The sequence below is a fragment of the Lithobates pipiens genome, unplaced genomic scaffold (genome assembly GCF_037356315.1).
Source record: "Lithobates pipiens isolate NorthernLeopardFrog02 unplaced genomic scaffold, aLitPip1_a1.2 Scaffold_3, whole genome shotgun sequence".
NCBI lineage: Eukaryota > Metazoa > Chordata > Amphibia > Anura > Ranidae > Lithobates > Lithobates pipiens.
Window position 1 is genome coordinate 132,857,757 of NW_027507790.1, and position 24,254 is coordinate 132,882,010.

At 40.3% G+C, this 24,254-nt stretch overlaps 1 protein-coding gene across 1 annotated transcript in view; it reads right to left on the bottom strand.

Moving 5' to 3' along the window:
• Positions 1-24,254, bottom strand: part of MAN2A1 (mannosidase alpha class 2A member 1) — a 215,037-nt gene that overhangs the window by 7,878 nt on the left and 182,905 nt on the right. Inside the window, exons 18-21 of the mRNA XM_077462300.1 lie at positions 16,418-16,559; positions 9,168-9,301; positions 7,804-7,998; positions 3,807-3,911 (exon numbers count right to left, since the gene is read on the bottom strand). Coding sequence (XP_077318426.1) covers positions 3,807-3,911; positions 7,804-7,998; positions 9,168-9,301; positions 16,418-16,559 — 576 coding nt within the window. The remainder of the gene's footprint in view (positions 1-3,806; positions 3,912-7,803; positions 7,999-9,167; positions 9,302-16,417; positions 16,560-24,254) is intronic.

The following is a 24,254-nucleotide window of genomic DNA, read 5'->3' on the forward strand; positions in this document are numbered from 1 at the left end:
GTTGCCCACATCTAAAGAACTGGCTTCCATTTTTGCTCGGGAGATCTTTTGCTTACATGGGCTACCCAAGGATTGTCCCACACAGGGGTAGCCAGTTTGTGTCCAGGTTCTGGTGAGGCCTTTTGTGCACAGTTGGGAATTCAGCTTTCTATCTCCTCTGCGTATCACCTGCGGTGCAATGGGGCAGCAGAATGAGTCAACCAGTCTTTGGAACAGATTTTGGGTTGTTACATTCTGACCACCATGGATCAAATCAAAAAAGTTATACATAAAGTTGCGCTAAATATGCGTGAAAGCTAAGGTGAAAAGAGTAATAAAACTCAGTATAAATTGTATAGAAAGAGCAAAAAAAAAAAAAATCAAACAAGCACCATATACAAAATTCAATCAAAAAAAGAAAGTCCTTATTAAAAAAATCCTGGTTCCAACAAAAAAAATAACGAACAGGGAGATCAGTCCTTTTCACAAATTCGATGAGACCTTCCTGGCTTTGCCACTATCGCTTCCAGACCGGAAAAAAAAAAGGTTTGACTCTTACCACAATGGATGGACTCCAAATCAACGGAGTCGTTAGCGCTGGCAGACAGCCCTCTGCAGGGTTCGTTTGTTCGTATTCCGTCCCCACACACTACTGAGGTACGAGTGAGTACGCGCGGATCATTCGAAGGTCGTTGGCCCCAGTCGAAGAGTTCCGGAACGCGTCGAACGTCCTGCTTTTCCTCTTGATCACCACAGGGAAGAGACAAGGTGGCCGTCCGATCACTCTGAATTCCTGGAGTTATCTAGAGCTCTCCAATGAATCGTAAAGTACAAAGGTTTTTCATTGCGCAAACCTGCAGTGAAACACAAAACACTCGGGCCTCCCAGCCACGAGCGAAGGGAGGGGGAAACAAGTGCCCCAAGAGGATGTACGTTTTTACGAAACATGTTGGGCTGTTTGTGCCGATACCACCACGCTTAGAATATTCCCTAGCACGGGTGTATATTTGCTTTTAATTTAACGTTTTTTATGTATACTTTTTATTCGTTATAATTCGGCCTTTTGGGTCATACCTTTGGTCTGCTGTGTATCTATTTTTATTTAATAAATTTGTCGATTGTTTAATGGTACGTTCACGAACGGAGTCCACTTTTGTTTCCCCCTCCCTTCGCTCGTGGCTGGGAGGCCCGAGTGTTTTGTGTTTCACTGCAGGTTTGCGCATTGAAAAACCTTTGTACTTTATGATTCATTGGAGAGCTCTAGATAACTCCAGGAATTCAGAGTGATCGGACAGCCACCTTGTCTCTTCCCCGTGGTGATCAAGAGAAAAAGCAGGACGTACGACGAGTTCCGGAACTCTTCGACTGGGGCCAACGACCTTCGAATGATCGGCACGTACTCACTCGTACCTCAGTAGTGTGTGGGGACGGAATACGAACAAACGAACCCTGCAGAGGGCTGTCTGCCAGCGCTAACGACTCCGTTGATTTGGAGTCCATCCATTGCGGTAAGAGTCAAACCTTTTTTTTTCCGGTCTGGAAGCGATACTGGCAAAGCCAGGAAGGTCTCATCGAATTTGTGAAAAGGACTGATCTCCCTGTTCGTTAATTTTTAGTTGGAACCAGGATTTTTTAATTATAAGGACTTTCTTTTTTTGATTGAATTTTGTATATGGTGCTTGTTTGATTTTTTTTTGCTCTTTCTATACAATTTATACTGAGTTTTATTACTCTTTTCACCTTAGCTTTCACGCATATTTAGCGCAACTTTATGTATAACTTTTTTGATTTGATCCATAATTTGATATTTGATGGTTTTTAGTTGCAGCTCTTAGGTTTTGCCCCAAGCGCGATATTTTTGTTTGTTTATTATTCTGACCACCATAACTGGTTAGACCTCTACCCTGGGCGGAGTTTGCTCACAATAGTGTCGTCAATACCGCCAATGACAGGCACAGACTCCATTCTGACTGCAGACTGCTACCTGCACCTTCCTACCAAGTTGAGGACAGGGTCTGGCTGTCATCTCGTAACCTCCAACTCAGTGTTCCCCCATTAAAACTGGCAGCAAGGTTTATTGGGCCTTTCCGTATTCTCCGTAGGATCAACCCAGTGGCTTACGCTTTAGACTTTCCTTCTAATATGTATATTTCAAATGCATTTCAGGTCTTCTTATGAAAACCTTTGGTAAGCAACAGTTTCACCGCTTCGGTACCATGTCCTCACCCAGTTCAGTTTGAGAACCATGAGGAATACGAGTTACAATCCATCACGGATTCCCGTAGCTTCTGTGGGCGCATACAGTACCTGGATCATTGGAGGGGGTACGGTCTGGAGGAACGCTCTTGGGTCTCATCTTACGTACATGCTCCTGTCCTCCTTTGTGCCTTCCAAAGATGTTTTCCCCCCAAACCTGGTGGCCCTCCAAGGGGGAGGGGTCATTGAGGAGGGGGTACTGTCAGGGCTGGGCCCTTCCTTCTCAGACCTCTGTGCTAAGCTTACGTTTATTTGCCAAAGACTCTTCCCTTCCACAGTGACGCGCCTAGTCTTCATTTTCTGCTGATCAGATAGAGCTGCTGGTTAAATAAATTCCTTGGATCAGATCTTCTGTGCCTTTGCCTTGGTCAACATATCCGGACTCTCTCTGCTGTGTTTTCCTGTGAAAGACTTTTGCTTGGCCGACAGGTTTCAAATCCTGTTTGGGAACCAAAGGTCTTATTTGCCACTGAGTGTAGATGCGTTTGGTGATTGTAGGTCAATGTTTTCATATCGTATTTGGTTTTAAAAAACATTTTTTGCACGCATACTTGGCCATAGTTTCAATGGCTAGGTATTATTAGTGTTCAATTTTCAGCACCCCTCATTACACTAGTTTTTTTTTCACATTTATCTAGGTTTGTCTAGCACGAGAGTTAGCAGCTGTCACTAACTTTTTGCTTAATGTTTATATTAGCACTAAGGTAATTATAAATACCACTTGATTGTATCACAAATTAGGTATTTGGGTGCAAGGTTTTAAATATTTTTTTCATGGTAGAGCTGTAGGCTCAGCATCAGTGTTGGGTGGAGCACCCCTTTTCCAAAACCAACAGAAAATGGAGTTGGCACCATCTTGCTCTCTGAGTCTTTGTGCTTCAGACTGCATGCATCAGTAAGCATTGGATGTCAGAGTTCACAGAGGTGTGAGAAGGTCTTTGAGATAGTCTCCGATTAGGCATAAGTTGGTTTAGGCATTAGAGGATCAGGATAAGGTTAGTTTTGTGAGAGACACTTTTTAATGGATTGAGGTGACTGGACAGTTTGCAACAATTTTCATAGTAAGGATTTGTTTCCTTGTTTGCATCCCTATATAATGAATTTACCTGCTGAAATATTTATCTCTCAGATTGTGTGACAGTACTGCATCTGAAAAAATAATATGTTAAGTGCAAATAAAAAATAAAAAATAAAAAAAAAGGATCATGGACAGTACCATGTTTGCCAGATACGGGTACCATTTACCTTAAGCATGATCTAAGACTACATACAAAGATTTGAAAGAATCCGAATTCTGAAAAGCTGTGGTGGATAGTTCTGCTGGTTACTAATGCATTGCACTGCTGCTATCTTACAATTTTGTTTTTATTATGCCCAGAAACACATCTAACCAATGATTTATTTTTTTAGGATTTCCAAGCCCAAGAAAATCTTATACATTTATTACATTTTAGATTTAAATGTGGCTCTGCTACATGTAGAAATAGCCCAATTGTTTGGCTAAGACCTAAAGTTCACAAAAGCTCAGGTATAAGGAAAAAATTGCACAGTACTCTTTGCAGTGAAATTACCTTTCCCTGAGATGTAGAGCAGAAAAGACCAAGTTCTTTATTTGCAAACATGCAATCAAATCCTTTCCTATGCAGAATTAGCGCTGCCTCTTCTGATGGCCCAACCTGAATGCAAGCATAAAGACATCAGTTTAGAAATATTCTTTTGACAAAACAGTAATTTTTTTTCTTACATTAAATTCATAATTAATGACATGCCAGAAAAGCATAACTAATTCTACTGCATAATTCAAACACTAAAAACAATTCTATGCCTTAGTGCTAAAATTAAACTGTCCACCTGTAGTTCACTACACAGAGCCATATATGGAAATAATCGATACAGAAAACAGCAGGGTACAGTAGCATGTCAGTCATATGCGGAACACAGAACTACTTTTTGAAATTGTGTCAAGCTAAGAAACCGATTCCGCTGATATAATTTTTGAAGTTGAAAATAGGCGTAATACCTTGCTTGGTATCTCACCAACAGCTACAGGAAACACACATCAAACCATATAAAGGCCTAACCTGGTAAAACTTACCACTAGGAGAAAAAATATATCAGGAAAAACAAAACAGAATACAGAATAGAAGTGGAGGGAAGACTGCTGTCCTGGAAGCTTATTGGATGTCATTTTCTGAAATAAATTCTCCAAGGGCAGTATAACTTGGGAAAACACACCCTCTAAGCAGGGACTTACGCTCGCAAAAAACTTTTCACCCAGTGTGTATGAGGTTAATAATTCTGGTTTTTGCAAGGAAGACCAAATTCTTAGAATGTTAAAAATCTGACACCCTATGTCTAATAAAAGCCCAGAACGAAACTTGGAATAATTTCATCATTAAAAAAATAATAGGTTATCTTACTTATCAGGCTAACTTATAAGGCCTGCATGCAATAGCAATCAAGCTATTACCTATTCTGAACCTATTCTGTCTGTGCATGTAAACCCAAGAAAAAAAAAAAAAAAAAAAAAAAAGGTAATATATTGCAGCTTAGATGTTGTGGCTGCATTCATTTTCTCATAGGTTGATTAAATCACCTGAGCCTAATCTATAGAGAAGCAGATTTCAGATATCAGTCATTTTTACATGAAGGGGGTACTATACTCACCTTAGCTCCAGCGATGCCAACGTCCTGGAGCTTCCCGCTGGCATCTGAGCAGCTGATATCTGGGTATTGAATGGTGGCAGTTTTCATTGCATGGGTAGGGATGACGCAACTCCCGTGAATACGCAGGAGTTTCATAGGCTTTGGCATTGCTGAATTTCTAAAGCGAGTTGCTCGAGTTTGCAGTCAGGGCAGTAGCAGCAAGGGGTTATACAGGTATAACAAAAGCCTTTCAACAACATTCCTGCAGACTGAACCTGTGAACCTCTTTTACGGGAAGACAGTTACTTAAAGTTATTTACTGTGTAAAAAAAGGACCTCAGACAGGCCCAACCACCACAGAAGTGAGGCACTTTATTTGGTACAAGGATTTGACATTCCATAGAAGACTATTTTCTGTCAAGGCAAGGATAATATATGGAAATTGCAGCCCCTTTGTTCAAATTTGATCTAACTGCTGAATGGTTGAGGTCACTTAAAAAAATAAAAAAAGCTGAAAAAAACAGCCAAAATTCATGCTCGTTAGCTTCTTTGGAATGGGGACGCTGGAAAACCAGCATCCAACCAGCATTCGATCAGTGTTGTTCTGGCAGGGGAGCGTGCAGTCCTCCAGTGAGAACACACTAGCTCAGCAGAGAGATCGCTATAATAACATTGCATAGTTAATACAGTCAGCTTCTCTTGAGCTTCTCACTTTTTCGTCACTCAACCCCCTGGGTTGAGTGAAAAAACTCAGTGTATGAGGCATTAGGAACGCTGCTTATATTTAAAAATTTATTAAGGAATACAGAGCTTTACAGATGTGTGTCTTTTATACAGTATTAACCACTTCCCGACCAGCACATGACGATGTATGTCGGCAGAATGGCACGGGCAGGCAAATTGGCGTTACAGATACATCCATTTGAAATTGCTGCTGTGCCATTGCGTGCGCGCCGCCAGCGGCGTGCATGCCGGTCGGGACCCCCGAGTCTGGACGTGGGTCCCGCGGACTCGATTGCTGCGGGGATACCCGCGATCGTCTCACGGGGAAATAAACAGCATCTCCCCGTTCTGCCTAGCAACAAGTGACACTGATCCTCACTCCCTCTGATTGAAACAGAGATCAGTGTTCACTAACACAGCCACGCCCCCCACAGTTAATAACACACCCCTAGGACACATTTAACCCCTACACTGCCACCCCCTGGTTAGCCCCTTCACTGCCAGCGTCATTTACACAGGAATCAGAGCATTTGTATAGCACTGATTGCTGTATAAAGGACAATGGTCCCAAAAATTTGTCAAAAAATGTCTGTGTCCGCCATAATGTCGCAGTCACAATAAAGATCGCTGATCGCCGCCATTACTAGTAAAAAAAAAAAATTATAAAAATGGCATAAAACTATCCTCTATTTTGTAAACGCTATAAATTTTGCGCAAACCAATCACTCACTTATTGTGATTTTTTTTTACCAAAAATATGTAGAATACGTTTCAGCCTAAACTGAGGAAAAAATCGTTTTTTGAATATATTTTTGGGGGATATTTATTATAGCAAAAAATAAAAACCACAGGGGTGATCAAATACCTCCAAAAGAAAGCTCTATTTGTGGGAAAAAAAGGACGTCAATTTTGTTTAGGAGCCACGTCGCACGACCGTGCAATTGTCAGTTAAAGCGACACAGTGCCAAATCGCAAAAAGTGATCTGGTCTTAAGCCAGCAAAATGGTCCGGTCTGAAAGTGGTTAATCCAACTTCAACTACCTCCCACCTGCAAATTACTGCAGGTGGGATGCTCCGTTGTTCTGGGACTACATCATATGATGGCGATCTTGGGCATGCTGTGTCACTGGGACACGGTGAGACTCTGAGCTCTATAAAGGCTAATAATGACATGGCTATTTACCCATGTAATCAGCTGTGTCCAATTACAGCTGATCACATGTAAATGAGGAAATGCTGGTTATTGGCTCTCCTCGCATCACATTAACCATGTGAGAGGAGACACAATCAGCAGTGTCTCCTCACAGGGGAGACCTGTACAGATAATCAAGGCACTGATCATCAGTGCCTTGATTATCAGTGCAGCCCCAACAGTGCCCAGCAGTGATGCCAGTCTATGCCAACTTGAGCCCAGTGAGGCCAATCTGTGCCCATCAGCGCAGCCTCATCAACGCACATCAGTGGAGAAAAATTACTCATTTCTTAATTTCCGGTCTTTCATTGTTTTAGAAAAAAAATGAAAAACCCAGCCGTGATTAAATACCACCAAAAGAAAGCTTTTTTTTTTCCACACAAATAGATACAAATTTGGGTAGAGCTTTGCATGACTGCGCAATTGTCATTCAAAGTGCGACAAAGCTAAAAATTTGCCTGGGCAGAAAGGGGGTGAAGGTGCCCTGTATTGAAGCAGTAAAAGTATGTATAACCAAAATTTTTCTACCTCTGCTCATTTTTCTATAGGCCTCCTTGGTGGCATTTTTTTTTGTTTACGATCTTAGAGATGTAATACAAAGGAGAGAGGAAAACGCGCAAAAAAAGTGAGGAACTCCCAAGTTAGACAGATGTTACCTGAACAATTTTCCTCACTGGAAGATTTCTTGCCTCTTTTTGGAGACTAACATTTCAGATTTCCCAGCTCCAATATATATATATATATATATATATATATATATATATATATATATATACACATATATACACACACACATACTGTAAGATGATCTATATTTCCTTCCTTTCAAGAGAAACCATTAATAGGAGTACATCAACTATAAAATACGCCAAAATATGTTTTACATTGTATTTATCAACTCTATATAGAAGCAGGTATGATCTTTCTGTAGGTTCATCATATGCAATCATTAAATTCCAACCCTCTATTTACAATGTAAACCTAGTCCTATGTGACCTACGACATACCTTTGCTTGAATAGTTCGTAAATTAACTAAATGAACATCACAAGGCATTGAAGACATGAGAGGAGAGAAGGCATCTAGTAGTGGAGGAGCATCAGTGTCCATCACTGTAGCCATTGAGATTATTGGTTGGTTTAACGTGGTTGATGTTATATGACTTAAAAGGGATGGGTAACTGACAGCTCTTCTGTCTTCACCCTGTGCAGATAAAAAAACAAATCAAATGTATGTCCTGGCTGAGAAACGAATATACAAAATATCACGATTTTGCAAAAAAAAAAAAAAAAGTTACACATTTACAGTGAAGCAGAAAAGGCTGGTGGAATAAGACAACTTTATTATGCTGCATTACCACAAATGTATAAAACTAACAATGTACTAAGGCAGCACTTGATGATCCAAGATCTTAAAGTCTGCACTCTTCCCCCATCTTGGATAGACATCAATGCAACTAGTCCAGCAATGTGCAGACCTCCTTTGTCATCAGCCATGTTTGGCAGGAACTTCTGTCCATTTCACAGGTGAATAGAGGTTCAAAGAGTACTTGGGAAGGAGTCAAATTCAAGGCAGTCTAGAAACGGCAATTGTTTCTGCAAACCTTTATGCAGTCTGATTTATTGCAGCCTTGCCCAACGTTCCCAAATACTTTAAATGTGTTAGCAGCTCAGCAGCAATAACAATCTAAGCTCCATTTCCAGGTATGGAACCTCCCCAGTCATATAAAACGATTTTACAGCCCTTTTTAATATTTGCTGTTAAGGGATTTGTTAATTTCAGATGCTTATGCTCATGTCACGTTTACATTAAGCCTTGTTTCTTAGTGCAGCACTACTGCAAAATGTTGTAGTGTTTTCTGAATATCAAGGTTCCTTAGATTATTACACTTGAATACTACTAAATAATATACTCATAATGCACTGCATCTTTTTGCAATGCTGCAACAGTGAATGGCCTCTATGCAAACATCCAGATTTGTTGCTTAGTGTCCACTTTTGTTTTATAGCGCAGCTTTGGAAAGGACTAATGCTTGGCTACAATGCAATGTATATTCTGTGCCAATGATATCAATATGGGTATACAGCATTGTGGAGAAAAAGTTAAACCAAGATGCAAATTTCGATTTAGTGTTCACGGTGAGATCAGTGGATTTTTTTTAACCTTGGGAATTGTGAAATTAAGATAGGAAAAGTTTATTTAATATGGTAGAGCACACATTCCTTCTATAAATGATGCATGGAATCACAGAAAAGAAACTGGGCACGTGCCTGTTACCAGATGGGAAGTTAAATGAAAGTATGTGCTTTCTGTTGCACTCTCTACTGCACCCTTTGCTTTGGAGTACATGCATGGCAAATACGCTTACAAACCTCCTGTATTCCAGTCCTTTGCTCTAAAAGAAGCCTGAATAAATTAAACGTGATTTTGTTATCTTGAAGACCTTGCCCAAGACCACGATTATCATCCTGCATCAGTCGACGGTCCATGAACACTTCCAGCTGACCTTGGGAGTAAAATGAGGCAATGGTTTACACAATCAAATGTCTGGAAACATTACATTTAAATTACAGTTTAACATTATGTTCCCTTCATTTTCTCCATAAAACAGATAGAGATGTCAGGCTTAATATGCATTGTGAAGCTTGCAATAAAACAAAAGAAGCGAAACAGCCAGCAGCTTAGAAGAGAGCAATTTTTTCTATCTCTGCAGACATGTCTGTTAGGCTAAACTGGCTTTTAGGGAGCCAATAACTTTCAGCTGTATTTCACCAATTTTGGAACTGCCTACAGAACCAGGCAAGAGCTACCTTACAATAAGGAATATTATACCCTTTTCGTCGTCACAGACGAAAGGAAGATAGTTAACCACTTGAAGACCAGGCCTATTTTGACACTTTTTATTTACATTTAAAAAGCAGTATTTTTTGCTATAAATATGCTTAGAACCCCCAAATATGTATATATTTTTTTTTAGCAGAGGCCCGAAAGAATACAATGGTGGTCTATGCAATTTTTTGTGTCACACTGTATTTGCGCAGCAGTTTTCAAACACAATTTTTGGGGATAAGATATACTTTAATGAGTTTTAATGCAAAGTAACCACAATATGTCACAGAACTTCTGCTTTAAGCACCCCTCACATGCCACATATGGCATGCCATTTGGGGGGGGGGGGGGGGGGGGAGTGGTTACTTCCTGTCCCACTTCCTTCTTCCCTGCCAGCAATCTTCTGGGACATGTGATAGGTCCTAGAAGATTGCCTGGCCACTAGAAGAGCGCAGCGCGACTCACGCATGTGCAGTGTGTGCCTGGATGTGAAGCTGAAAGCGGTCAAGTGGTCATGGCCGGGTGCTCACAGTGGCTATGACCGCACCGGTGGACAGGAAGGAGGCTCCGGGCAGCCGCATCACTGGACTGTGGGACAGGTGAGTGTCTGTTTATTAAAAGTCAGCAGCGTACTTTTTGTAGCTGCTGACTTTTAATAAACTAAAAAATGTGTAGAACTCCGCTTTAAAAATGTCCATAGACTACGCTTTAAGAATGATTGCTTTTGCATTAATGTTTGCAGCAATACCTCAAATATGTGGTGCGAATACTGTTTATGTGTGCATGCACGACCTATGTATGTGATCGCCTGTGCGAGAGCATGGGGGGGGGGGGGTGCTTGCCATTTTTTTTTTAAACAATTTCATTGCTGTCACAAGAAATGTAAGCATCCCTGGGGATAGCACAAAGAATGCCAGGTCCTCTTTATGGAGACATTTGGGCAACTCAGATCTCTTCTCTACCATTAAAAGCAGAAAAACAAAACAAAAAAAACCCCATTAATCTCATGCTAAAAGGCTCTGTTTAACAATAACCCTAACTGGAAGGGATTAAATGCTCTGTGCTTCCAGTCTCCAAGATGAGCATTTCTCAACCTTTTTTCAGTCAAAGCATATAGGACATCAACATTAGAGGTGATTTAGTCTTCTAAAGCAAATACACCTTTGCACACTGTTACCAATTAGTATGTCAATAGTATCCTCTCCCTCACTCTGCTAACATGACCCCAGTGCTCAGGAAGTGGGGCAGGAGAGGGACAAAAAATCATGCTGTGCAGGTGCCCGACGTCCTCCTTTTCAACCGATTAAGTCATTGGTTGTTAGAACGCCAGTGGCTAGAAGATTGTACTGGTGCACAGTGAAAATCTCTGGCTTAGTTCAACTAAAAGGCAGGTTTGATCCACCTGCTGGCTTGTATACAATTCTTGGACACATTTTTATTGGGCCAACGCACCCCTGAAGAAATCTGAAGGCACCCTGGTTGAAAAAGGCTGTCTTCGACCATAGAGATTATTGGAGACTTTCTGCTCCTCGATTAACCCTACTGTAAGCTGCCGCAACTGCCGGATAGGGTCTTGGGCTCCCAGGGAAGACGGGCAAGCCTGGGAAACCAGGAAACTGCATCTGGACTACCTCTCCCACTGCTTCTAAAAGCGATTCAGTGGCCAATTAGCTGCTCAAATTGCTTTTAGAAGAGAATAGTTGGCTGAAAATGCTAATACCAGGGTTATGGCTGACAGCTGCTGCAATTTGCATTGCTTGCCAGGGCGTGGCTTGCCAGTGCTTTGTGTGTCTATGGACACACACTGTCCGGCTAGAGGAGCTTGTGCAAATGGGTTCCCACTTTAGCGCCCAGCTTATTAAGAGGACAGCCGGAGGAAAAAGGAGCAGAGGACAGCCAAATAGGAGGTAAGAAACTGTTCTGTACAAAATGATTGCACAAAGCAGGTAAATATAACAGCTTTCTTTAATTTAAGACAAAGAAAAAAATTTTACTTTAATATCACTTAAATATCACACAACCAAGTGGTTGATTTATGATTGATTTTATAAGTGAGGAGTGAAGTGGTAGTCACTTTCTCCATCTTTAAGTAATAATACTGTCAATGGCAGCTGTCTGGTGGGTCCATTAAACATTGATATTTGCAGACTGACTTGAAACTTTTTCACCCGTTCAATACTTGAGGTAAGGGACACATGAAACAAACACATGAAACAAATGACTTCAGTCAAATCCATCACAAATTGATCCATCACAAATTGATCAAAACTACTGATCATTAGAAACGGAGAAACGAAAATCTTGTCGAAAGGTGATAATCCTATTTATCTCACAAAGTAGTATTTCCAGCATACCACCAATATAGATGGATATTTACACAAATGAGGAGGGATTGGTAAAGTTTAACAACTTATACAGTATAGCACTTACAACAGACCCTGGTCTGACAGGACTTACAACTAGCTGTCTCTACCACATTCATATAGATCTGGACTTTAACCGCTTAAGGACCGCCTCACGCCGATGTACGTCGGCAGACTGGCACGGCTGGGCAAAAGCACATACAGGTACGTTGCTCTTTAAGTGCCCAGCCATGGGTCGCGAGTGAATCGCCGGCGGTGCACTCACGACCCGGTCCTGAGCTCCGTGACCGTGGGACCTGCGGACCCAATAGCCGCCGGTGTCCTGCGATCGGGTCACAGAGGTAAGTGTAAACAAACCTCTCCTCGTGCTTCCTACTGAGCCTGTTGCTGACCATCTGTTCCCTGTTATAGGGAAAGACGATCAGTGACGTCAGACGCCACGCCCCCTACAGTTAAAAAAAACAAAACAAAAAAAAAAAAACACACACTTAAGCCCTACACTGCCCCCTAGTGGTTAAGCCCTTCACTCCCAATGACATTTTTACAGTAATCAGTGCATTTTTTATTGCACTGATTGCTGTATTATGGCCAATGGTACCAAAAATGTGTCAAAATTGTCCGTGTCCACCATAATGTCGGAGTCACAATAAAAATCCCACCATTACTAGTAAAAAAAAAAATTAATAAAAATGCCATAAAACTATCCCCCATTTTGTAGACGCTATAACCTTTGCGCAAACCAATCAAATGCTTATTGCGATTTTTTTTATCAAAAATCTTTAGAATATGTATCTGCCTAACCTGAGGAAAAATGTTTTTTTATATATTTTTGGGGGATATTTATAGCAAAATTTAAAAAATAATGTGTTTTTCTTCAAAATTGTCGCTTTTTTTGTTTATAGCGCAAAAAATTCAAACCGCAGGGGTGATCAAATACCACCAAGAGAAAGCTCTATTTGTGGGAAAAAAAGGATGCCAATTTTGTTTTGGAGCCACGTCGCACGACAGCGCAATTGTCAGTTAAAGCGACGCAGTGCTAAATCGCAAAAAGCGGCTTGGTCCTTTAGCTGGAAAATGGTGTGGGGCTTAAGTGGTTAAAGAACCAAATTTAACAACAGGTCAATAAGCTACCAGTATACATTTGGATTAAAGATTACCAAGAAGAAACCCATACAGGAGTCACCTGACTAAATGTAATTGTAGGCTTGTTCTCCTGAAAATGGCAGCTCATAATGCTGGGGCCTTATTCTTTCCTATGAGAAAGTTTTATTCATGGTGGATTCCAGTGGCTGTTTGGAGTACAGCTCCTGCATAGAAACTAATAGATCATTTCAGCATTTGTACTAGTGGGAGCCAATCAAGGGAGTGGATTGATTTACTAAAGGAAAACTGCACGGAAGTACAATTGCCTATTAACCACTTCCCAGCTGTTTATAAATGCCCTCGGGTTCAAGTGATTATACTAGGATCATGACTGCAGCTACAAGTCATGATCCTAGTATTGTTCTTTTCAACCCGCAATTCTATTTTAGGTAAAAGTGATCCCTGCAGTTATACAGCCACTGGATTACTTTTGCAGGTGGAGAAAGGGAGGGGGGTCCCACACTTTATCAGGCACTCCCATTGGGAAACCTAGTAAGGCATCAGCTCCCCGAGACACAGTGAGAGAAACCGATATTGTTCTACCGAGATATTGTGACACATCAGATCCCGGAAGTGAAGGGGATTTAGTCAGTTTCAGCTCAGTTTGATCAGAAAGTTTGGATAAATAAATAAATCATCCCTTGTGATGGCAATACAGTTGATCCAAAAAAGTAAAATGTACAATGTAAAAAAATAAAAACATTTAAAGTAAATTCAAAACAAAATTTTAAGTTCCTATGTCGTGTGTGAGAAATAACGCAATAAAATTTTTGTGAAAAAAAAAAAAAAATTTTTCTTTATTTTCCAAAGAAAAAACATTGTTTTGAAAAACTCACCATGCCTCTTTCTAAATACCTTGGATGGTCCACTTTCCAAAAAGGGGTCATTTGGGGGTATTTGTACTATCTTGGCATGTTAGCACCTCAACATGGGTCATCAGTACATCTTGCGTGATCAATTTTCAATGATTGGTACCATAGCTTGTAGACTGACTTTCACACAGACCAAATAATATGCACAGATTTAGGTGATTTTTTGCAAAGAAAAGTAGCGGTATAAATTTTGGTAAGAATTTATGAAGAAAAATGACTTATCTGCAAATCTTTATAACCGAAAAAAAGAAAAATTTTGAAAAAAATGCATTTTCATTTTTTTTTCTTCATTTGTAGCGTAAACAAGAAAATGCCCAGTGGTCTCTCGGTGTTTACAAGTTAAAAACATTTTTTTTGCAACAAATTTATTTAGAACCCCCAACCATTACACATTTTTTTTCTAACAACCTAGATGTATAAATGTCAGTCATTGCAATACTTTGTCACATTATATTTGCGCAGCGGTCTTACAAGCGCACTTTTTTGAATAAAAAAAAAATAAGACAACTGTAGAGTTAGCCAAATTTTTTTTTATATTGTGAAAGATAATGTTATGCCGAGTAAATTGATACCCAACATGTCATGCTTCGAAATTGTGCTCCTGCGTGTGGAATGGTGTCAAACTTTTACCCTTAAAAGTTCTACCGTTTAAAAAATTCTACAGATTGCACGTTTTGAGTTACAGAGGAGGTCTAGGGCTAGAATTATTGCTCTCGCTCTAATGATTGTGGCGATACCTCACATGTGTGGTTTGACCACCGTTTTCATATGTGGGCGCTACTCGCTTCTGCACGTGAGCGGGACCAGGTGCTTTTAAAAATTTTTTTTTTTTTTTCAGTGAAAAAATAAAATCAAAGACACTTTTATTCCCATTACAAGGAATATAAACATCCCTTGTAATAGAAAAAAATAAAGCATGACAGGTCCTCTCAAAAAGTGCTCAGATCTCATATTTGGACTTGAATGCAAAAAAAAAGAAAAAAGAAAAATGTCCATTTAAGACGTATGGGCAGAAGTGACATTTTGACGTGGCTTCTGACCTGCTATAGTATGGAGACGGGTGGGGGCCATCTTCCCCTCACTCGTCTCTATACCCAGCCATGAACAGGTCACGTAAGTGGCTGAGTGAGTGAGTGACTTGTATAGCGCTACCTATGCGAACTGAATCGCCTCAGGGTGCTTTCTTGCCACCAGAGTCCATCTGTGACTTTTTGCGTGGTCCTTTTACCCTGTAGGGTCCTGACACGCTTACAAACACATACAACATTGACATACACAAATTAAGGCCAATTTTTTTTAGACAGGGTCTAATTAACCTACCAGCATTTCTTTGGCGTGTGGGAGGAAACCGGAGTACTCAGAGAAAACCCACGCAGGCACAGGGAGAACATGCAAACTCCAGGCAGATGGTGTCGTGGTCAGGATTTGAACCAGCGACCCTATTGCTGCTAGGTGAAAGTGCTAACCACTACACCACTGTGCTGCCGTGCTGAGGGTGTGGGAGAGTGGCGGGAGGGAGGGTGGCCCCTCTCCTGACACCAATGGTGATCTCGCGGTGAACCCGCAACAGAGACCAACATTATCGTAAATAGAACCGCCAGCCAAAGATTGATACCTCGGTTGTGACAGCAGCTTCTGCCGGTACTGAGATATTCATCTTTAAACTGCTGATGTGTATGTACAGGAGCCTGTCGGCAAGTGGTTAATTATCACCAAGAGAAAGCTTTGTGTGTGAAAAAAATTAACTATTTTATATGGGTACAGTGTTGCATAACTGAGTAATCAAAGCGTGACAGCACTGAAAGCTTAAAAAAAATATATATATAGGACCTGGGCAGGAAGGGCGTGAAAGTGCCCAGTATTGAATTGGTTAAAGCATGACGTTAGGTATCCATTTACTCTACACAATTTTATGTTGGGTGTTATTTTATGCTCATTAAAAACACAATAAAGTGTATTTTTTTCATGAAAATTTGCGTTGATAATCTGCTGCATAAATATTGTAGGACATAAAAATTGCAACAACCACATTTTATTCTGCAAGGTCTCTGCTTAAAAAATGATGATTGGTGGTTGTTCTAAATTTTCTAGCCAAGAAAAAAAAAAATATTACGTGCATGAGAAAAATGACAGAATTGAGCTGGACTGGAACTGGTTAAAAAACAAAAGAAAGGAAAAAAAACGATGAAAACCATAGGTTTACAGCCCAAACTCTGTAAATGAAAAACATCTAAATTGTGTAGTAATCCCTTGCTAATTCAGGCAGTACCGTTCAAATAAATTTCAAATGAACATTCATTTCCAATTCATTAAAAAAGGCCATTACCTTAGCCAAAATCACTTCTAAGAAACAAACATTGTCAAAGCGTAAAAATCGGGCAGTAAAGAATAAGTCAAGTACTATTATCTACTTACCATTTCTCAAACTGGCAATGCCAAGAGACTGTGCAGCATGCAATGTTAATCGACTGAAAATGTCCTGAATATAAGCCATTGTGCTCATTGGATAAACATTAGCCTGAAGAGGTAATTTGTTCAAAGTTTGGCGTGGCTGAATCTGTGAATAATTATGACATGACCCCAATTACAAAACATTGCATATATAATATACAAATTTGAATACAAACAATCTCAGGTTAAGTTTAAAACCTTTAGATTCAGCTAGGAACTATGATGAGACATGTACATGTTTACAAGGATTTCCAAAATAGTAGACATTAGTACAAATCTTTTAGTTAGAAAGCAATGAAAATAAGATATTATAAGACTTTTGGACCAAAATTAGCTCCCTACATGGCTCGTTTCTTTAATTCTCTCCGGGATGGAGCCCCCCTCCCGAATGATTCTAATACTGCATTTATCTCTGTTATTCCGAAACCTGGTAAAGATACTAGTGAAGTGGGAAATTACAGACCCATTTCGCTGATCAATAATGATCTTAAAATTATGACTAAAATATTAGCCAACAGAATGTCCAGTTTTATATCTAACTATATTCATAAGGATCAGGTGGGCTTCATCCCGGGGAGACAGGGAACGGATCAGGTGAGAAGGGCAATTGACTTAATATCATTATTGAATTCGCACTGGGACGGGGGTCCGGCACAAGAAGGCCTTCTGCTGTCTTTGGACTTGCAGAAGGCATTTGATTCTGTTTCATGGTCATATCTTTTTGAAATTCTCACCAAATGGGGTTTCGGAGCAAATTTTATGAACATTCTAAAATCCCTATATTCAACCCCCTCTGCTCAAGTACGTCTATTAGGCCACCTCTCTCAACCATTAGATATCCATAGAGGTACTAGACAGGGTTGTCCCTTGTCACCGTTAATCTTTATTATAGCTATAGAAACTCTAGCTATCGCCATTAGAGCAGATATAAATATTAAAGGTGTTTGTTGTGGTTTAGAAGAGCATAAATGTGCTCTCTTTGCTGATGATATGCTTATATTTCTGACCTCACCCTTAATTTCCACCCCCAACTTACTTCATCTCCTTCGGGATTTCTGAACTATTTCAGGTCTCCAAGTCAACATTTCCAAGTCAGTTGCTCTCAATATTTCGGTTCCCTCATTAACCATCTCCCGACTTGCGCCCTTCTTTCCCTTCTCCTGGGCTACAGATAGGATTCCCTATTTGGGTATTTCTCTCACCAAATGTGTCAGTAATTTATACAATGCTAATTACCCACCCGCCTTCAAATCTTTAGAAGCAGATTTAACTAAATGGTCTAAAGAAGGATTGTCTTGGCTGGGCAGGCTCAATGCAGTCAAGATGAACTTATTTCCTCGAATTTTGTACTTATTCAGAGCCCTTCCCATACCTATTAAAAAGTCGACTCTCAACAAATTCCAATCAAAAGTGATTGGATTTGTCTGGGGAAAACAGGGACATAGACTGGCGCGTGACATCCTGTTCCGCCGGACAACCCAAGGTGGTTTAGGACTTCCTAACCTCTTTTTAGATTATCAAGCAGCACAACTAGCACAATTTTCAGCAATATATACTAAAACCAATAGTCCAGACTGGGTTTCTATTGAGAACCAGGCAGTACCTGACTACACATTAGATCATCTAATATGGAGACCAACAAAGCAAAGACCTGCCATATTGTCCCCAACGCTTTCTCAATCCCTAGCACTTTGTGACAGACTATACAAAAACGAACACCCGATTTCCCCACTGAGACCTCTCGTACATTTATTCCATAATCCTGATTTCCCTCCTGGCCTGAACATCCAAGATTTTCATTGGTGGTTGAACAAGGGCCTTTTCAGAATTGGACATTTCATTACACCAAATGGACCCATCTCAATGGGACACTGCTACTCCAAACTAGAGATGCCCGATTCAGAACAATTGAGATTTTCACAGATTAAACGTTTTATACATTCTCTTGAACTTGACAAACCAAATAGTTACAATGTTACTATTTACGAGCAATGGTGCTTAAAACATGGTCATCGCAAAGGAGGTATTTCCCTTATCTACTCGTCCCTGGCAGATAGGAGTGACAAACCGACATATGCTCGTTCTTGGGAAGAAGACTTGGACATCCAACTAGATACGGAATTGTGGTTTCAAGTTTTTAGACGTTCTTCCAAAGGTATTTTAAATATTTCCTTAATCGAAGCTAATGTCAAAATTCTAACGAAATGGTATTATGTTCCTGTGAGACTTTCAAAGATGTACTCAGAGATTTCACCGCTCTGCTTCAGAGGATGTGGTCTTTTTGGTACAATGTTACATATATGGTGGTCTTGTCCTCGCATACGAAACTTTTGGAATAACTTTATACATCTAGTGAGGAAGGTCACGAAAGCCCCAATCCCACAAGATCCTTCATATATCCTTCTGAACCGCAGGCTACACAATACCCCTAAACATACTCAACAACTAATCTTTTTTATGTGCTTGGGAGCCAAGATCACTTTAGCAAAAGCTTGGAAAACTTCTAGGGTTTCTCTTGTGGCTACCAGGCAAAAAATTTCATGGATTATGATTCAGGAACAAATAGTAGCTAAATTACGGAATACCACTAAACAATTTGAAATGACATGGGATCCATGGGCCCAACACATCAAAGTACAATTGTTTCCAGGACACCTTCTGTCTTAAATTCTACATGGATGGAGCCAGGACCCTGAATCCTGTACAACTCTCCCTTCCTTACCCTCCCTCTTCTCTCCTGACTACACTTTCTACTTTTCCTTTTTTTTGTTGTTTTTCTTTAAGCAGGATTTCTCATATTTAGTAATTGATCAGATGCTACCTTATTCTACTACATTTTTCCTTAGTTAACCTTTGTGGTTCGGACTGGAGTTTACTAGTTCTAAAGAGTTCATTTGGAATTTAATTGGGAATTTTGAAGTTCAGCTGTTCACTTCCCTCCGGGGAGCACAATTTCTGGGTGCTGTCCGGGGGTTTAAAGGGACGTAGATGGGGAGTTCTTCGGCGGGAGTCCCCCGAGCTATCCCACTCCACAGTGTGAGCCCATAGGGGTGGAGTGGTGACCTTGGGGGTCTCCTTAGAAGTTGCCGATATGTTTATAACTTAAATCTTCTACACCTCCCATTTAAATCTTAATCAAATTCCTTCCTTTTTTTTTTTCTTTTTATCTATGTTTATGTATGTATATTTATATATATATATATATTTATATATATATATATTTTTTTTTAATTTTTGTGTCCCTTTTTTTTATATACATCATTATTACATATTTTCAATGAAGTGGATCTTTACACTCCAAGCCCTTCTTGACATATAATAGCCCCAATTATATCTGTATAAGATACCTTGTATATCTTGTCTTTTTTTCTGATTGATGCATCCTGCTTTATTTGAATTCTCTGTTTTTTTTTTATGTTATGTTTTTGCTTTATTTCTATTTTCTGACTATACATGATGTATTTACCAAAGAATTAAATTCAATAAAAATTATTGAAAAAAAAGCAATGAAAATGTATGTGTAGCAGAATTACGACAAGCGAAAAAGAAGCGTAAACCAGCCTTCTCTATTACTTGTAGTGGGTGGATAAATGCTTAAAGTGGAAGTAAACCCATACATTTACCAGCTTCAAAAAAAAGTTTCATTTCCAGCACGTGCCAGAAATTTAACACTCCCATTGGTTGGGCTCTCCAGCAAACTTTCAAACCACCAATGGCTGGTGTCATAACTGATCACATGTGCAGAATCATGGCAGTTGTAGATTAAACAGAGGCAAAGATGGCAGCTTCCTTTGTTGAAAATGATAGGAGGGTTTACTTACACTTTAAGCCCGACTCCCTCCAGGCTCACCTGCCCTCTGTCTACCCATTATAATGCATGTGCTTCCACTGAGGAGGCTCTCAAAATTTACAGTTAGGACTGCTGAAAATACTGGGGTGCCTTGACCCCAGTGCAGCGCATATATTAACAAATGTCTCATCTTGAGCACTAGAGTTGATTAGAGAAATTATGTTTTCCAGTAAGAAGTCCGAGTCTCCTGGTGCTGCCACTACAAGGGTTTTTAACCCTTGCTACAGCAATGAGCAGATTGAAAAAGAAGCATATTCATTACTGTACACAAAGCCTGACTTGCACTACAGCAATACATTAGGAATGTTCAATTGGGCTTTAAACAAAACTTGTGCTCTGCCTATGCAGGGCAATGTAACAGCGCACCAGTTTTTATTTATTTTATTTAAACCTCCTTTGTCAACTGAACGTTCTGATTTTACTTCACTCTGCCACTTGGGGCAAAAAAAACAAAAAAAAAACCTTGAACTTTCAGATATAAAAGGTCCATGCAACTTGCGCTTCTTGCGGTCATGTAACAGCTTTGGGAGCTTGCTACAGCGTTATCACTAAGGGAAAGAGTGAGTCCTTAGCCCTGTGTAAGCTTCAATTACATGGATTCCGAGCTTACACAAGGATTTTCACAGCACCCAAAGGCTGAATGGAGAAAAAAATTGAGCACATGCTGCAGAAAAGGGGACAATAAAGCAAACCTGTTGCTTTACCCTGCATGAGCAAAATACAGGTTTACATAAATATTCCCCTTTTCTTACCAAAGATGTTCAGAATACAACTGCACTACATGCTACCAGCATACAGCATTAACCATTTAAAGAGGAAGTAAACCCTGATGGGTTTACTTCCTCTTTTTTTCCCTGCAAAGGTAAAGCATAATGGACTACTATGCATCGCATAGTAGCTCATTATGTGTCACTTACCTGACACAGGAGCCAGCGAAGTCGCCGCTGATCCCTGTAGTCCGCCGCGTCCATCTTGCTGGTGGCGTCTCGCAGCTCCGACCAATGACAGCGGCGAAGCCGCGATGACGTCACTCCCGCGCATGCGCACGGGAGTCGCGCCTCGCAGCTCCGCCGCTGTCATACGGCGAGGCCGCGATGACGTCACTCCCGCGCATGCGCACGGGAGTCGACAAATTTGGCAAATCCATTCTTGGACTTGCCGCATTTAGTGCGCATGCGCGCCGCTGTCTACGGCGCATGCGCCGTAGACAGCGGTGCCCATTTTCGGGCAAATATCTCCTAAACCATATAGGTTTAGGAGATATTACTTGGACCTACAGGTAAGCCTTAATCTAGGCTTACCTGTAGGTCAAAGTTGTTTGGAAGGGTTTACTTCCATTTTAATGAACTGTGCATTTCTCCTTTTAAAGTCTGCAAAGCAAAGTCGCATGGCAGATTAAAGCAGTGGGAAGTAAAATGTTAACCTTTACTATTCTAACTGCACCAGGAAAATTAAAACAAAAATGTAATGAGATGGTTATGGTAAGAAATTGCAGCCTCTGCAGTTTCCTTTAGTCCAGTTTTCTTATTCACTTCCAGAATGGATTAAGTAGTTATGCTACTAAAAAGAGTGCAAAATAAGAAACAGCTCAGCACCTTATGTGGGTTCCAAGTGAAGTTTATTGGAATATGAAAATATCCAAAATGACACCAGCAGTGGTCAAGGTAGATTCGTTTCCCACAACAGAAATGTACCTAATTATTAGTATAACCACTTAACAACCGGCCCATAGCCGAATGACGGCTACAGGGCAGTTGTTTAACTCTGGGAGGCCGTCATATGACATCCTCCCAGAATTACGCTCTCGCGCGCCCCCTGGGGCGCGCACTCAAAAGCATCCGTGACCGTGAGAGCATCACGGATCACGGTAAACGGCCGCTCATTGCCCTGCCACGCCCTAGCCCGGAGATACCCAGCCATAGCCCGGAGATACCCAGCCATAGCCCACCATACCTCGGAGATACCCAGCCATACCTGGAGATACCCAGCCATAGTCGGGGATACCCTGCAATACCCAGCCATAGACATCCCCCCCCCTCCCGCCGCCCTCCGGTGCTTCTACCGACTCGCCAATACGATCAAAGCCAGAATCTTTTTTTTTTTTTTCAGGCTTCCCAGCTTAGAGGTGAGATGCGGTTTCTTATTGACCCCATAAGCTCACTGTAAAGAGGACCTGTCATGCCATATTCCTATTACAAGGGATGTTTACATTCCTTGTAATAGGAATAAAAGTGATCAAAACATTTTTTTTGGGGAGAAAAAAATGTCAAACTAAAATAACGTAAAATGAACAATAAAATGAACAATAAAATGTTTTATTTCTTTTAAAGCGCCCCTGTCCCCATCTGCTCGCATGCAGAAGCGAAGGCATACGTAAGTCCCGCCCACATATGAAAACGGTGTTCAAACCACACATGTGAGGTATCGCTGCGAACGTTAGAGCGAGAGCAATAATTTTAGCCCTAGACCTCCTCTGTAACTCAAAACATATAACCAGTAAAAAAAAAATTTAATCGGCGCCTATGGGGATTTTAAAGTAGCGGCGTTTGGCGCCATTCCACGAGCCTGTGCAATTTTGAAGAGTGACATGTTAGGTATCTATTTACTCAGCGTAACTTCATCTTTCACATTATGCAAAAATTGGGCTAACTTTACTGCGTTTTTTTTTTTTTTTAAGCACAAAACTTTTTTTTTCCAAAAAAAAGCATTCGAAAAATTGCAACGACCACCATTGTATTCTCCAGGGTGTTTGCTAAAAAAACATATATAATGTTTTGGGATTCTATGTAATTTTTTTAGCAAATAAATTATGATTTTTACATGTAGGAGAGAAATGTCAGAATTGTCCTGGGTGCTCCAGAACGCCTGATGGCGCTCCCTGCATGTTGGGCCTCTGTATGTGGCCACGCTGTGTAAAAGTCTCACACATGTGGTATCACTGTACTCGGGAGTAATAGCAGAATGTGTTTTGGGGTGTAATTTCTGGTATGCATATGCTGTGTGAGAAATAAACTGATAATATGACAATTTTGTGAAAAAAAAAGTAAAAAATAATTTTTGCAAAGAATTGTGGGAAAAAATGACAACTTCAAAAAAACTCATTATGCCTCTTACTAAATACCTTGGAATGTCTTCTTTCCAAAAAGGGGTCATTTGGGGGGTATTTGTACTTTTCTGGCATGTTAGGGTCTCAAGAATTGAAATAGGCCGTCAGTACTTCAAGTGTGATCAATTTTCAGATATTGCCACCATAGCTTGTGGACTCTCTAACTTTCAATCCACCAATTTGTACTTATTTTTACCAAAGATATGTAGTAGTATAAATTTTGGCCAAAATGTATGAAGAAAAAATTACTAATCTGCTAAATTTTATAACAAAGAAAAATTCATTTTTTTACAGAATTTTCTGTATTTTTTCTTTTATAGCACAAAAAATAAAAAACCGAGCGGTGATTAAATACCACCAAAAGAAAGCTCCATTTGTGTGAAAAAAAGGAAAAAAAATTTCATATAGGTCCAGTGTTGCATGACTGAGTAATTGTCATTCAAAATGTGAGAGCACCGAAAGCTGAAGATTGGTCTGGTTATTAAGGGTGTTTAAGTGCCCAGTGGTCAAGTGGATAGAGTGCAGCTGACATGAATCTCATGTGACAGTCATTACATTAATATATGGGCAGTCACAGTAAGCCTCAGCAGCAGTATCATCGCTAGCTTTGGAAAGTTTTATGCAATAGCAGTGGCAAAGATCATGTCAGTAATCATGCTGCAAGTTTTTTTAGCAATGCAATACCATATATAGGTCTGTTTACTTTGCCAGTACCCCCCAACCCCTTGATAAAACTCTGGAAATAAAAGCTCAAAAAAAATAATAAACAATTATATGAACAATTCCTCTGGCTTCTCTGGTGCAGCAAGGCAGCATCACCGTTATCCTCTGACGAGGTCCTGGGT